This window comes from Gossypium arboreum, chromosome 1 (genome assembly GCF_025698485.1).
Source record: "Gossypium arboreum isolate Shixiya-1 chromosome 1, ASM2569848v2, whole genome shotgun sequence".
Lineage (NCBI taxonomy): Eukaryota > Viridiplantae > Streptophyta > Magnoliopsida > Malvales > Malvaceae > Gossypium > Gossypium arboreum.
The window spans coordinates 77117232-77132137 of record NC_069070.1 but is presented as its reverse complement, the minus strand read 5'-3'; the positions used below and the strand labels follow the sequence as shown (position 1 = coordinate 77132137).

The 14906-nt window shown below is 29.3% G+C and overlaps 1 protein-coding gene across 2 annotated transcripts; it reads left to right on the top strand.

Moving 5' to 3' along the window:
* The first annotated feature begins 2617 nt into the window (after nucleotides 1–2617).
* On the top strand, nucleotides 2618–6505 carry LOC108483737 (probable disease resistance protein At4g33300). 2 transcript variants are annotated; one of them, XM_053029155.1, is made up of 7 exons: nucleotides 2618–2851; nucleotides 3135–3186; nucleotides 3286–4021; nucleotides 4118–4500; nucleotides 4590–4945; nucleotides 5028–5233; nucleotides 5324–6505. In XM_053029155.1, exons 3-7 carry the CDS (start codon nucleotides 3364–3366, stop codon nucleotides 6160–6162), a joined length of 2442 nt encoding a protein of 813 aa, XP_052885115.1. In that variant the 5' UTR covers nucleotides 2618–2851; nucleotides 3135–3186; nucleotides 3286–3363; the 3' UTR covers nucleotides 6163–6505. The 2 variants fall into 2 exon arrangements, with proteins under 2 accessions (XP_052885115.1, XP_017642787.1); XM_017787298.2 differs by having other exon boundaries at nucleotides 2619–3186.
* Nucleotides 6506–14906: the final 8401 nt, after the last annotated feature.

Below are 14906 nucleotides of genomic sequence, written 5' to 3'. Positions count from 1 at the left end.
AAAAAAAAAGTAAAATTTTGTTGGGAAATTATAAATGGAAGGTCTAGTTGATGAGAAAGGGGGATGTTCGAAAGTATTGGTTGGGCGAAGACATAAATTGGATGAATGGTTTTTACTTTTTAGAGATAGATGTATAAAGAAGAGGGTTTGCACAGTGAAGGACGCTATTTTATATTATTTCTGGTTTTCAAGGGAAGAAAACGAGTGAAGAGATAAAAACGCGTGGACCCCATATTTGAGATCATCCATTCATAAAACCAGCCTTTACGCTGTCAAAACTCTAAACTGATACTAATTAATTAAATTACATTATAATTATTGGATTGTTATAAAAATATAAATATTACCTAAAATCACTTATTTTCTTTCTTTTATTTTTAAATATTTTTTAAGATATTACTCATGTGAAATTTAAAAATTTCAATATACAAAATATTTTCTCTTTCATTTCTATATTTAAATTTGTTAGAAAATCAATTCAGCAACAATTACAAATTATGAAATATACTTTTTACTAAATTAATTTTTCGTAACCATATCCTATCTTAAATTCTAATATAATTAATTCTATTCCTACACAAAATAAATATAATAAATTTTAATTAAGATATTATTATAAAAATATAACAATCTATCTCTTCACAACATCTAAAATTTTAATAAAAAAAAAAAAAAATGAAGGTGATATACAAAGGGTCATCGAATCTAATACCAAACCCTGCAATATCCATTTGGTTAAATTGCAATTTTCAGTCGGATGCAACTTGTTCTTCCAATATGAAATGAAAATGTTTACTTATTCTCCCTCTTTATGCTCGTATCGTATTTTATTTCTTTACAGTATGGTCACTTTGCATGTATAACAACCTTAACATTTAACACAAGCATAATTTGATGATATTCTATCATTTTAATATAAGCATTTCTTATATAACTGTAGAAATTACGGGTAGAAAAGGAGAAATTTACCATGTTAAAAAACACACTATACAAGAGGAGTTTTATTACATTTGTTTACGGGCTAAACAATTTTGTTATAATCAATGTCTAATAGAAGAAGTATAGTTCCATACGGATTTAACGTGTGCGGCATGGTCTATACCCTTATCCCCACATATCCCTTTATTTTATTTCTTTAATAAGTGATGAGATTCGGGTCACACAACTCTGACAATATATTATATCATGTGTCTTGGAATAAATTGTGGTTGATTTACTTTATCTTCCTTTCTACATTATGAGATCAAATATTAGTAGAATAAGGTTTGAAGTAAGAAAAGAAACTCTAGGGGGTGATGTGTGAAAATTTGTTATAAAAGTGCATGCATTGAATCAAGTAATAAATGAATAAGAAGATATGATTCTCACGAGGACCAAATATTAAGTTGTTAAATACTAACTATTTAATTTTGTCTAATCCAGATTAATAAAGTAATTTATAATTATTACTAAAATTAAAATTAAACTAAGCAAATTATAAATATTATATTAAACTAAAATAATGAAAATCTATAAGTTTCGGTAATCTAACTTCACCTAATTCAATTAATTAATAAATAAATTAGTTCTTATTTAGTTGTTCAATATATGTAATTACTAACCCAACTATGTTCTTATGTTAGGTAAATTGGTAAAAGTCACTACGATTAAATCTATTGGGTTGATTAGGGAATCAACTATATTCCCATCCTACTTGTAAATTAATTCATTTGTTGGCGTTACTAAATTTAATCCTAATATATTTTGTCTAGATCTAAATATTAATTTTCTTCCAAGACAAATCAAGATGATCAAATTAAAACTTTGTGGTCAAACAAACAAATTAAGTTAGCACAAGATTAGATAAAAAATTAACAAGGATCAAAATAATTGAAAAGAGAATATTTAATTAATTGAAAAATAAGATCCATCGTCATTCAAGAAAATATGGTTTAGTTTATAATGATTTGAGAAAATCACGTAAGAAGAGATTCAAAACAAAGTTGTATTGATAAAATGTAAAAGAAAATAATCTAGAAAGAAAAATAGTTATTGATCTAAATCTTTTTTCTTTTTCTTTTTGTAAGCTTGAAGGTTCCTTTTGTTTTGAGAGAATTGTACTTAGCCTCCAAGTTTATTTCTTCTACTTTTTTCTCTCTCTCTCTCTCTCTCTTTTTTCCTTAAATCATGTCACCTTTTATTTTTAATATTTTAATAGTTCCGCTCCACATGAAACAGAATTGTTGTGGAGTAGATTGCTTGTTATTTGAAATTTTTAAATAGATCATTATGCAAAAGATTTTTTTACTATTTTTTACTCTATGCTTCAAATTTTGTATTTTTCATCCAAATCTACAATATGGAGAAGAAAATAGCAAGTAAATTTGAACTAACTTTAAAAATAATAAAAATCAAATAAAATATAACTTAAGTTGAAGAAAAGCAATAAAATGTAATAAAACAAACCAAAATGTTAAAAAAATTTTATTAATATAATGTGAATATTTAGGAGAAATTAAATTTTATATTTTATAATAATAAAATATAATTTTAATATTTTAATAAACTACATCTTGAATTGTGATAATTCTTTATTAAAAAACCCCTCGTAGAATTAGAGTTGCAAAAGAGGGTGGTTTTCAATTTCACGTATATTGAGTAATTGGCGGGGGGAGTTGACCCATTCAACTTTCATCTCTTGTCCCTTTATTTTAGCTTTAAACAGCCAGCTCTAGTCTTTACTACTCTCTCTACGTAACCTATAATTGGAATCCAAAACAAGTTAGCGCAATTGATCGGAGCTGATCAAGAAAAGACACTCAACAACACCTCTCATAATTTTATATTTCCAGCCACCGGAATCTTTTATATAGTACGGACACAACTCTTTCTTCTAATTAAGCTATGATTAGCCCTTTTCTATTAATAATAATAATAATATAGATGGCTCTATGCTTTGGCTTAAGACTTTTAATCACAGCAATCCTCATCTCATTGCTTCACTTTCTTTTCTTTCCTTTTCCCCTCTCCCTTCCAAAACTCTTCAGTGTGTGGCTTTAATTGAGGTTTTGAACCCTCTTTTGACTCTCTTCTTTTCCGTTGAACACCCAGAAACTAAATGCCTTTCTTCACTTCATACTTTGCTTGAATTACAGATTCCAATCTTGGCAACTCGTTTGGGATTTTTTTCATCAATTGCAAAACCCGGTAAGGATTTCGCTCAACTCTTCTTCTTCTTCTTTAATGTCTGTATTCAATAGTTTTAGTATAAATTACAGCTTTCTAAGTTTTTTTTTTTTTGTTTAGTTTTCAATGGCGATTTAGGATTGAACTCAGTACTAACTCTCCTACGAAGAAACTGACCACCGACTAAAGCAAGAGACGATGGCGTTAAACGAAATGTTCGTCGGAGAAATCGTAACGGAACTTCTTAAGCAGTTAAATGCTATCTCACACAAATCCTGCTTCTGCAAATCTAGTGCGGACAATCTCATCACAAGCATCCAAGAACTCCTTCCCATTATCGAAGAACTCAAATACTCCGGAGTCGAACTCCCTGCTTTCCGTCAATCTCAACTCAACCGTTTTTCAGAGACGTTACGTGGCGGCATCGAATTGGCCGGCAAAGTCCTGGAATCTGGCCGATGGAACGTCTACAAAAACCTACAGCTGGTAAGGAAGATGGAGAAGCTTGAGAAACAAGTGGAGAGGTTCATTAGCGGGCCGATGCAGGCCCATCTATTAGCTGACGTGCATCATATGAGGTTCGAAACGATGGAACGGTTCAACCGGTTGGAACAGCGGCTAGATTCGATGAAGACTGGATCGGGAAGGTGGGTTGAAGAAGCAGTTAAGAGAATGGAAGTGGAAGGGGATTCTAATCTGGGGGGTTTTAGTGGAATTGGTTTGGAATTAGGGAAAGGTAAGGTGAAAAAGATGATGATTGAAAGGGATGATTTAAACGTTGTTGGAATTTGGGGTATTGGAGGATCAGGGAAAACAACTTTGGCTAATGAAATTTGTAGAGATAATCAAGTTCAAAGTAAGTGATGATGATCCATTAGGTTCTTTTTTCGTTGTTAAAAGGCTGATTGATTATCAAAGTACTAACAGGTTCTGTTTTTTGTGTTTTTTAAAGGTTACTTCAACAACAGAATTTTGTTCTTAACGGTATCACAATCACCAGATCTGGAACAGCTGAGGGCAAAAATATGGGGATTTATTACAGGAAACGAGCCTTTGAATTATACAAGGAAATCGCAGTGTGAGTGGGGAAGTGGACCGCAAGCTCTAGTTGTTTTGGATGATGTCTGGTCGTTGCCAGTACTTGAACAATTGATTTTCAGGGTCCCGACATACAAAACCCTGGTAATTTCAAGATTTAAGTTCCCAAGACGTGTTGTTAATGAAGTTTATGAAGTTGAGTTGTTGGAAGAAGATGAATCAATGTCCCTGTTTTGTCATTCTGCTTTCGGACAGAAGTCGATACCTCCGACAGCCAATGAGACTTTAGTCAAGCAGGTAATAATGCATTTAAAGGACAAGTGATTTATGTAGTTTATAGCTGCCATTTATCTTTGCTGATGTTTGTGAAATGCTGGATTTGATAGATTGTTGATGAATGTAAAGGACTTCCTTTGGCACTTAAAGTCATCGGAGCTTCCTTGCAAGACCAACCTGAAATGTATTGGATAAATGCAAGGAAAAGGTTATCACGAGGAGAACTGATCTGTGAGTCCCATGAAAATAAGTTGCTTGATCGAATGGCAATCAGTGTCGAGTGCTTGAAGAAGAAGGTTAAGGAATGTTTCATGGATTTGGGATCATTTCCAGAAGACAAGAAAATCCCCCTTGATGTTCTTGTAAACATGTGGGTTGAAATCCATAACATCGATGAGGAAGAAGCTTTTACCATTCTTTTGGAGCTGTCTGATAAGAACCTACTCACTCTGGTGAAAGATGCACGGTATGTTAATAATTTGAGTGGCTTTACTTACTCGAGATTTGAGATTGTTAATTTATTCGTTTTTCGGAATCATATTCCACAGGGCTGGAGAGGCATATTGCAGTTACCATGAAATCTGTGTAACTCAACATGATGTGTTGAGAGACCTTGCTCTTCATTTAAGCAATCAAGGAGAAGTGAATGAGCGGAAGCGGTTACTTATGCCTAGAAGAGATACCGAACTTCCGAGAGACTGGGAGAAAAATGCAGATCAACCGTTCAATGCTCAGATTGTTTCAGTTCATACAGGTACTATGATCACTTGTTTCGAATTTTCGATACAGTTATTAGCAATTCTTTACGGTTGCTGATTATTTTTTTATTTTCACCAACCGATAGGAGAAATGGGGGAAATGGACTGGTTCCACATGGAGTTCCCTAAGACAGAAGTACTCATCCTAAATTTTTGCTCGGACAAATACTTCTTGCCTCCTTTCATAGATGATATGCCCAAGCTTAGGGCACTTATTGTCATAAACCGTGGTACAACTGAAGCTACACTTGAGAATTTTTCAGTTTTTACTAATCTAGCAAATCTGCGGAGCCTATGGCTTGAGAAAGTGTCCGTTCCTCAATTATCCAATGCTACTGTTCCATTGAGGAACTTGCGGAAACTATCCATGGTTCTTTGCAAGGTTAGTAACAGCCTTGATCCAGCAGTGCTCGACCTGCCCCAGATCTTCCCTCATTTATCCGAGCTCGTAATTGATCATTGTGATGATTTGGTTAAGCTACCATTAAGCTTTTGTAAGGTGAATTCACTTCAAAGTCTGAGTCTAACCAACTGCCATCGATTACGGGAATTACCTGCTGATTTAGGTATGCTGAAGAAACTACAGATACTTAGGCTTTCTGCTTGTCCAGAACTGAAGATGCTCCCTCCTAGCATCGGTGAGCTAGTCAAGTTAAAATACCTTGATATTTCAGAATGCGTTAACTTGAAATGTCTACCGAAGGAAGTAGGTAAATTAGTTAGCCTGGAAAAGATAGACATGAGGGACTGTTTACAAATAGTGAATCTACCGACAACGGCTGCTTTATCGAACTTAAAGTCATTACAACGAGTTATCTGTGATGATGAAGTTTTTGGTCAGTGGAGAAATCTGGAAAAGACAGTGCCAAACCTACATGTTCAAATTGCAGAGAAATGGTATAGTCTGGACTGGCTGAATAGCTGAAACAATGCATGTAATCTATCCGTGAATATCAGTGTACATAAAATGTTACGAATTTTGCAATGTTTTTTAGATTAATGTAACCATTAACCTTTCTTTGCTACGAGGAACAACTTTTTTTTTTTTTTTCTCCTTTGCAAGTAAAAAAGGGGCCAAAAGGGAAAAGGCGACACGGACAACAGCGTGGATGGGCGGCTAGGAAGCGTAGATGAGATGGGTGACTTTGGGATTGGGGATACCTATTAAAATAATTATTTTTATTTACTTCAGATTAGTCACTTAAGTTTACATGTTATAACATTTTATATTTATTTTAGTCACTTTTATTTTTCATTGAAGGGTAAAATTTTTTATATCCAAATACAATTTGTAAAATTTAAAATCTAATTTAATAAAAATAATATTTTATTAAGATATTAATTTTTAATAATATTTTATATATTGCTAAATATAATTAAAAAATATATTTTAATATACTAAATGACACAACTATTGATGCTATATCTTGTATTATAATCTAATTCATTATATAATATTATATCACACGTTTAAAATCTAATTTAATAAAAACAATATTTTATTAAGATATTAAATTTTTAATAATATTTTATGTATTGCTAATTATAATTAAAATTATTTTAATATGCTAAATTACACATAACTATTGATGCTATATCATGTATTATAATCTATTTCATTATATAATATTATATCACATTATAATAGTAGAGTAGCACATATTATATTAATAGTTTATATATATGATTAAACATTATAATATCATGTAATATTATATTTTTTATTATAATATATAATAAAATAATAGGCATATATAATAGTAGCACATTATATATTATTGTTTATTATTATACTAGTTAAAATATGCTCTAAGTTTTTATATTTTTGTATATTTGAAAGTTAGCCCTTCTACTATATTATATAATGTTATATCATATCATATAATATATTTATAGTTTATATATACATGCATCGATGATTAAACATCATAATATCATGTAATACTATATCTTTTATTATAGTCTATATTATAATGATAGTTATATATGTTTTAATATTTTTAATAATAGTTATATATATTATATTACATGTTAAGTAGTCAATTTCAGTTTCAATAATAGTTATATAATAAATTTTATCTAATCATTAAATTTTAATTTTTATATTTTAATAATGATTAATTTTATATATTTATTATACATATATAACTATAGTATTAAAAATATAAAGAATTATAATTTAATATTGTTTTCAATAATATCATAAATTTATATTAATTATTAATGTCTATTATGGTTGTTCAGTTATAAAATTAAGTTTTTTTTTGCTTTGGGTCGGATTTATCTCAAGCTTGGGTCAGATCCATTTTGGCCTCGGATCTATTATGGGCTTGGGCTTTCTTGGGCTCAAATTTATTACGAGCAAACTTTTAGGCTCGGGTTTGATTTCCCAACTCTAGTTGCAAGTATAAAAAATTATTGAATGGTAATTTTTTTTTAGGCATAATGATTTATTTGATCTTCCATCTTCACAAGAAAAAAAAGTCATTTTAGCTCTTTATTTAATTTTTTTTTGTCTCTTTCAGTTCTTAAACTTTCATTAATTATTAGATCAACTAAAATGGATAAAAAAGTTAACGTTTGTCAACTTTGTTGATTTGATATACACGTGTAGGCCACACTAGCAATTAATTAAATTTGTTTAAAATTTAAAATATTAAAATGTTTTTACTAAATTTTATACATTTTTGAATAAAATTTATTTTAAAATTTTAAAAATTAATTAATTACTAATGTATCATACATATGGATTAAAAATTAATTAATTTTAAAAATTAGATTGCCATATCAACAAAATAAACAAATATTAACTTTTTCATTCATTTTGAAATGACTTGATAATTAGTGCAAGGAATGAAAAATTAAATAAAAACTAAAATTAATTATTGATAACAATAAATTTGCATTTTAAAATAATTAGAGTGAGGTGTTGGTGATATTATCCATATTTTGTGTTCAACTCCATAGGAAGTTAGGCATATCACTTTAATACTCTATAATTCAAGGATACAACATTATTTCTACACTCACTCAATTACTTCCTATTCCTATTATGATTTTCATTTATAACATTAAATAAAAATGATGTTAATTAAACTATTATTTCAATAAAAACATGAAAAATATGTTATTAAATGAAAATAATTTCTTTATGAATGGAATTTAATAAACTATTAAGTTTTGTAATTATATGAATTTTGAACATTATTTATTTTCCCATCAAACATTTCATTTAATAACAATTTTAATATAATCTCCAGAATAATTTAAGCAATGAATGGGATGGGATCCACGCGTTTTTATGTCTTCAGTCTTCACTCCTTTTCTTCGCTTGCTTGCTTGTTTGGTCAGTTGGCATCCACCCAAAGCACTTAATTGTTGTCCAACATCTAATCGGCTCTAACATCATTCTAAATCATGCTTCACTTACTACTTTTTCTCAATTATTTACCTCTTTAATCTTCTTAATTCGAATCAAAATGTTTATGTCTGTTATAATTTACGTCCATACCATATCAACATTTAATTATTTTAAAAATATTAAAAATAAAATTTATAACTTTTATTCTTTTTAATAATAAATTTTATTTTATTTTTGTTACTCTTTGAATTTTTCAAAATTAATTAATTCTGGCATGACACTTCATGTGCATGCTATATTAATAAAATTAATAAATATTAGTTTTTCTATTTATTTTGACGTGATTTAACTAATATTGTAAGTTTAAGAATTAAAAATGACTCGTTCTTTTTTCTCTGATAGATGGTCAAAATTTCACCTGGGTTCGAACCCTACTATGAGGTCCACTAGAGATCAGAAATTGTTGAAAAAAGAACAAGATATTTCTTTTGTTCCTTCCAGGGGATCGAAAAATAAATAAATAGTTAATATATTCAAGATAATTACGTATTTATAAAATACCGTCTCAATTCATCCTTTTTTATCAGATTCAAGATGTGATATGGTTTCGAAGGATGAACTGGGCACTTCCAATAAGATATCATTCTTGAACAAAAACCCTTTTTTTGATTTATTTCATCTATTCCATGACTAGAATAGGAGGGGATACACGTTACACCACGATTTTGAATCAGAAGAGAGATTTCAAGAATTGGAAGATCTATTCACTCTATCAATAATCGAGCTGGATCTGGTGTATTATAAGGGATTTTCCTTTTCTATTGATTCCTACACATTGGATCAAAAATAATTCTTGAATGAGGTATTCAACTTCAAGGATGAATCGAAAAAGAAATCTTTATCGACTCTACCTCCTATTTTTTATGAAGAAAATGAATCTTTTTATCAAAGGATCAGAAAAAAATGAGTTCAAATCTCCTGCGATAATAATTTGGAAGATCCAAAATAAAAATAATAGTATTTACTAGCAACAACATAATGGAAGCAATCAATCGAAATGAAAACTAAAATAATAGACTAAAATAAATATTTATAGTGTTAAAAAACCAAAAAATCATGATGTCTTTTCATGACGGCTCTACATCTCCCACGACCACCACGTCACTCTCGTGACCAAACACCACTATGAAAATTGTTTTATAATAAAGTTTTTAGATTCCGTAATTATTGTAAAAAATATAAATAACAACTAGTTAAATGTCTTCACATAATATCAAAAGTAAAATTTAATATATAAAAATACATGTAAGCTGTCTTGTGGAATTTTTAATTTTATTATTAATGTACATAATAATAAATTTTAAAGAGTAAATTATACAGTTGGTGAGTCAATTTTCAAAAGTTTCTAATTTGGACATCGAAAAAAAAAATCATTTTAGGTAGTATTGTTAAAAATTATTTTTATTTTAGGCACTACAGCTTAAAAATTATTTTTATTTTGATCACTCGTAGTTAATTCAATATTATTGTACATTCATTTTAGCCACTTAACTTTAATTAGTTTTCATTTTGGTCAACAAACTCTAGTAAGTTTCTACTTTGGTCATTTATTTTAACTTTTTAATTTCTTTAGAATTCATATTAGTTTTTTTAATAAAAGGAAGAATCTTGGGTATATAGGAAAATCTTAGGTTTTTACCAACGTTTTTTAAACTGGATAGATGGTTGAACTGATTAGTCCACTGGCTCACCAATCCAACCGATCTTATTAAAAGATTATTAAAAAATAAAAATAAAAACTCAATTCAACCATCGGTTCAATTGGTTCAACCGTTTTGTATCGATTCTCGATCTAACCAATTTAAAGCCACTCTCTAGACTGATACCCCGATCGATCTTGTTTGATTCAAACAACACTGGTTTTTACATGAAAATATCATTTATCTATTTAATTTTCTTTAAAATTTACCTTTTTCAGAATTATTTTTATTTTTTTTAATAAAAGGGAAAAATATGGGGTTTACAGGGAATTAATTGGGTTTTATAAGAAAGCTTGGGTCTTTACAGGAAAGTTCATTTATCTTTTTAATTTCCTTTAATTTTTTCATTTTTTAGAATTAATTTTGAAGTTTTTCCTAGTAAAAGAAAAAAACTTGGGGTTTTACTAAGAATTACCTGGGTTCTTAGAAAGAAAACTTTGAGTTTTTTCATTAAAAACATTTTATCTTTTTCATTTCATTTTTCCTCTTCTTTTAAAATTAATTTTAGTTTTTTTTCAATAGAAAGGGAAAAAGGCTTTTTTCAGGTGAATTACTTGGATTTTTACACGGAAAAACCTATGTTTTTACCAGGAATTAAGTTATAAGGAAAAAACTTAAGTTTTTATCTTTGCAATTGAATTACTGTATTTCTTATCTTTTGAAAAAATAAAATTAATTTAAAAAAATTAGTGATCAAAATGAAAATTTAATGGCAAATGATTGAAATGAATGTACAATAATATTGAACTAACAGCACGTGACCAAAATGAGAATAGTTTTTAATAGTAATGCCTAAAATGAAAACAATTTTTTATCGTGGTGCCTAAAATAAAAATTTTTATTTTTCAATGCTCAAAATGAAAATTTGTGAAAGTTTGAGGACTAATTGTGTAGTTTACTCTTTTTTTAAAAAAAAAAAGTTGGAGTGTACTAAATATGGATGGTTGGTCACAAGCAATCGATCAATTTAGTAAAAAAAATTTAAAATTAATTAAACAACTTTACAATTTCCTAAATTGAAAACCAAACCTTCGATAAAAAAAACACACCAAAAACTAAATCACCTTATCTCAAAATTGAATTAACCAAATCAACTTACAATTAAAATCAAATTAATTAAATTGATTTTAGTGGATGGATTCAATCACTAAAAACATTAACTGATATTTTTTTTGACAAACTATAATGAAATATCAATGTAACATCTCACCAAATTACAAACACTAAACATATAACATTTATTAATCTTTAATGATATATCAACTCGAGAAGATATCCTAGATAGTACTTCCTAGATGTAAATAACACCAAAAGATTTCCTTTTAACAATATCAATCAATGCAATACATTGAAGATGTACTTACCTTTTTTTTTATCTACTTGACCAAGTCACCATCACATTCCCATTTCGTTAATCCTAAGTCAGGAAAAGTGCATTAAATTGGTTTGTTCAAAGATATTGTAGTTTACTTTTCCTTTTAATGATTTTATTGTTGATAGTGCTAATAATCCATATCTCTGAGTAATTTGGAAATTACATACCTAGTAAGATTGCAATTTATTCAATTCTTATGGAGGGGATCCTTGAGATATTTATGAGGTATTACATTGTAATACAAATTTCATATTATAACATGATACCATCATGTTTGCAATCATTCCTCACGTAGAAATAAAATTTTATATGTTTGTGTGAACCGAGTATACGAGGCATCACTTATCCATTTATTTATTCACGTCAACACTTTTTGAAGATTTACAAGAGTAATTAAATTATAAATACATTTCATAATAATTTTTCTCAATTTTGCAAGTAGGATTATGCATTCATTTTTCTTAAAAGGAATCTCTTTATATCAACAACACTTTATGAAAAACATCTTGCGAATAACATAGACTTCTTCAACACTTATGTCTTAGACAAGATTATTTTATAACCTTCCTTTTGATAGGGACTATTGCTTTAAGTCTCCATCAAGCACGAATGTATGTATTATACATGATTCAAATGACCCTTACATTCTCCACACTTGTCCCATGAGATTTCATGGCTATATAAGCCTTACCTCATAACCAAGTGAGTGGGGACTGTTATTCTCAACACAAAAGAAAAACAAGAGAAAGAGAGGGCTCCTCTCCTCCTTTCCTAGATACCATCTACAACTCGCATACTATGGGGACTTCTCCAAACTCTATCTACCTATACAACTCTTGACTTCCAGGAAAACCACTGTCAACCGCTAAACTCACATTTGTGGGCGAGCAGGGGGTTGTTGTTGTATGTCTCCATTGCGCATGAACACATAGACTATACACGATCTACACGTGGCCCTTACACACCTCACATTTGTCCCATGAGACTTGATGGATATATATATATATATATATATATATATATATATATATATATAAAAGCCTTTTCTTATGACCCAAGTGAGTGGAAACTCTTATTCTCGAACACAAGAGAAAAACATGGGAAAGAGAGGGCTTCATATACATGATAATATATCTTAATTAAAATATATCATCAAAGATTTCTTTTAATATAGTACTTCCATTTACACTTTCATATAGGTTAAACATGATAGCATATCTTAATTAAAATATACATATATAGATTTACTCTTGGAATTAGAACTTTCAAAATTAAATGCTAAGATCCACCACAACTGTGTCAAATACAAGTATGGTAAAATTTTTCTAAGATACTCTCTCTCTCTATATATATAAAGGATCATTGCAGGCCATCTCTCCATATCAAAGTGTTGAACACAAGTGTTGGACACATAATTAAAAAAAAAAGAATAGAAAATAAGAGCGACATAAGCTAGAGTTGTACCATGGGTAGAGCTCAGCTAGAATGAAGGGAATTGAACAAGGCTAGCGAAGTTTGGTTGCTTTCTAAAAGCTTGAAACGTAGGTAAGTATATTAAGGCTTAGTGTGTGAATGCTATTGGAGTACCAAAAGCACTTATTGGCAGCAGAAGCATTGCCAAACACTTGGCTTTTGCAACCCAATTTGAGAAGCTGAGATTTGGTGCTTCAACTTTTAGCTTGTAGTTTTGAAGTGAAAAAGCCCTAAACATGTTTATTTATTCTTTCATCTACCTCATGTCACTTTCCTCTTTTCACAATAATGTTTTGGTTTAGGGAAACAAAAATTATTTGCCCTATAATTTCTTCATTCAAGAATACACATCAGAGATGCTTCAAGAATCCAATGCACGAGGATTCTTCTATTTCTTCATCCAAGGTATGAGTTTACTTCAATGTCAATGTTGACCTAGAAATTCTTTAAACCCTTTAAGTATTCTTTTTTGCAAATTAATATGACCTAGAAATTTGCTGATGAAAGACGAACCATATAAGTACTCATTGAAAACTGTCAATGTTGGTGTTTTTGGTGGGTGCAGGGTGTTTGTTGCTCGGTGTTAGCATTGTTTACTTGGTTCTTTCATTTTGAGCGCAGTTAACTCTTTTGTTATATTATGTATTATAAATACTTCTATTGCTGTTGAAACAAATCGAAAGCCACAATGCTCAACTACTTGGGATCATGGCGGTGGTGCCAAGAGTTTGGACTAATTTCGCTCATCTCTTTATAAAATCTCTAAATTTTACAATACCAATGTTAAGTTTAATAAGCTGCGATTAAAAATAAGAAAAAAGAAGTGACAGAGAATTTTTTTTGAACTTAGATCCCTAACTTCAGTCAAAAGTCAAAAAATTATCACATGTTAATTAGACTAATGTGCCACATCAACAATCCGTTAGTGAATTAATATAATTTTTAACTACAATGACTAATTCGAATAATTATTTTAATTAGAGTGACTAAATTAAAGAAAATATTTAAAATGTCTAAAATAAGACACTATTTTAAATGACCATATCAATACTTCAACGAGTAAAGTTTGCCTTTGAACACAACCATTTACACTGACACAAGATCAATGCTTTCAAATTTTGATCTGAAGATGACGTATAAGCTTTTCATATTTAAAATAAAATTTTCAAATAATTTATATTAATTACTTAAAATTTTATATTTCATATATTATTATATTAAATTATTTGAACATCATTTTAAGTTAACTAATTCTTTTATTATCTAACATTATGTCTAAAATAAATATTTTTAACTTTCCACCGCAAATTTGTAGTTTTTGACAGTAATATCAAACACTTGAATTTAACAAACCACACTTTTTCACGCAACAATTTTCAAAGGTAACAACAATGTCAAACTGAGCCTAAGATTCGTTTACTGACTTGCTGCAAATTCCTGGTCTTTCCTATAGGTAGCAAGATGTCAGCTTTAAAATGACTGGGTCTTTCCTATAGGTAATATGAAATCAGCTTTAAAATGTAGATACAATCACCATTCCAATGAGCGGAAAGATCTAAGCATACAAACCCGGATTAACATTCATTTGATCAAAATAAATAGTTGTTTAGATCCAGCAACATTTGCTAGGTTTCTACTCCCAGAACAATTACATGGAATAAGGAAGCAGTGGGAACAAGTTCATCCTATGAGTCGAAGAA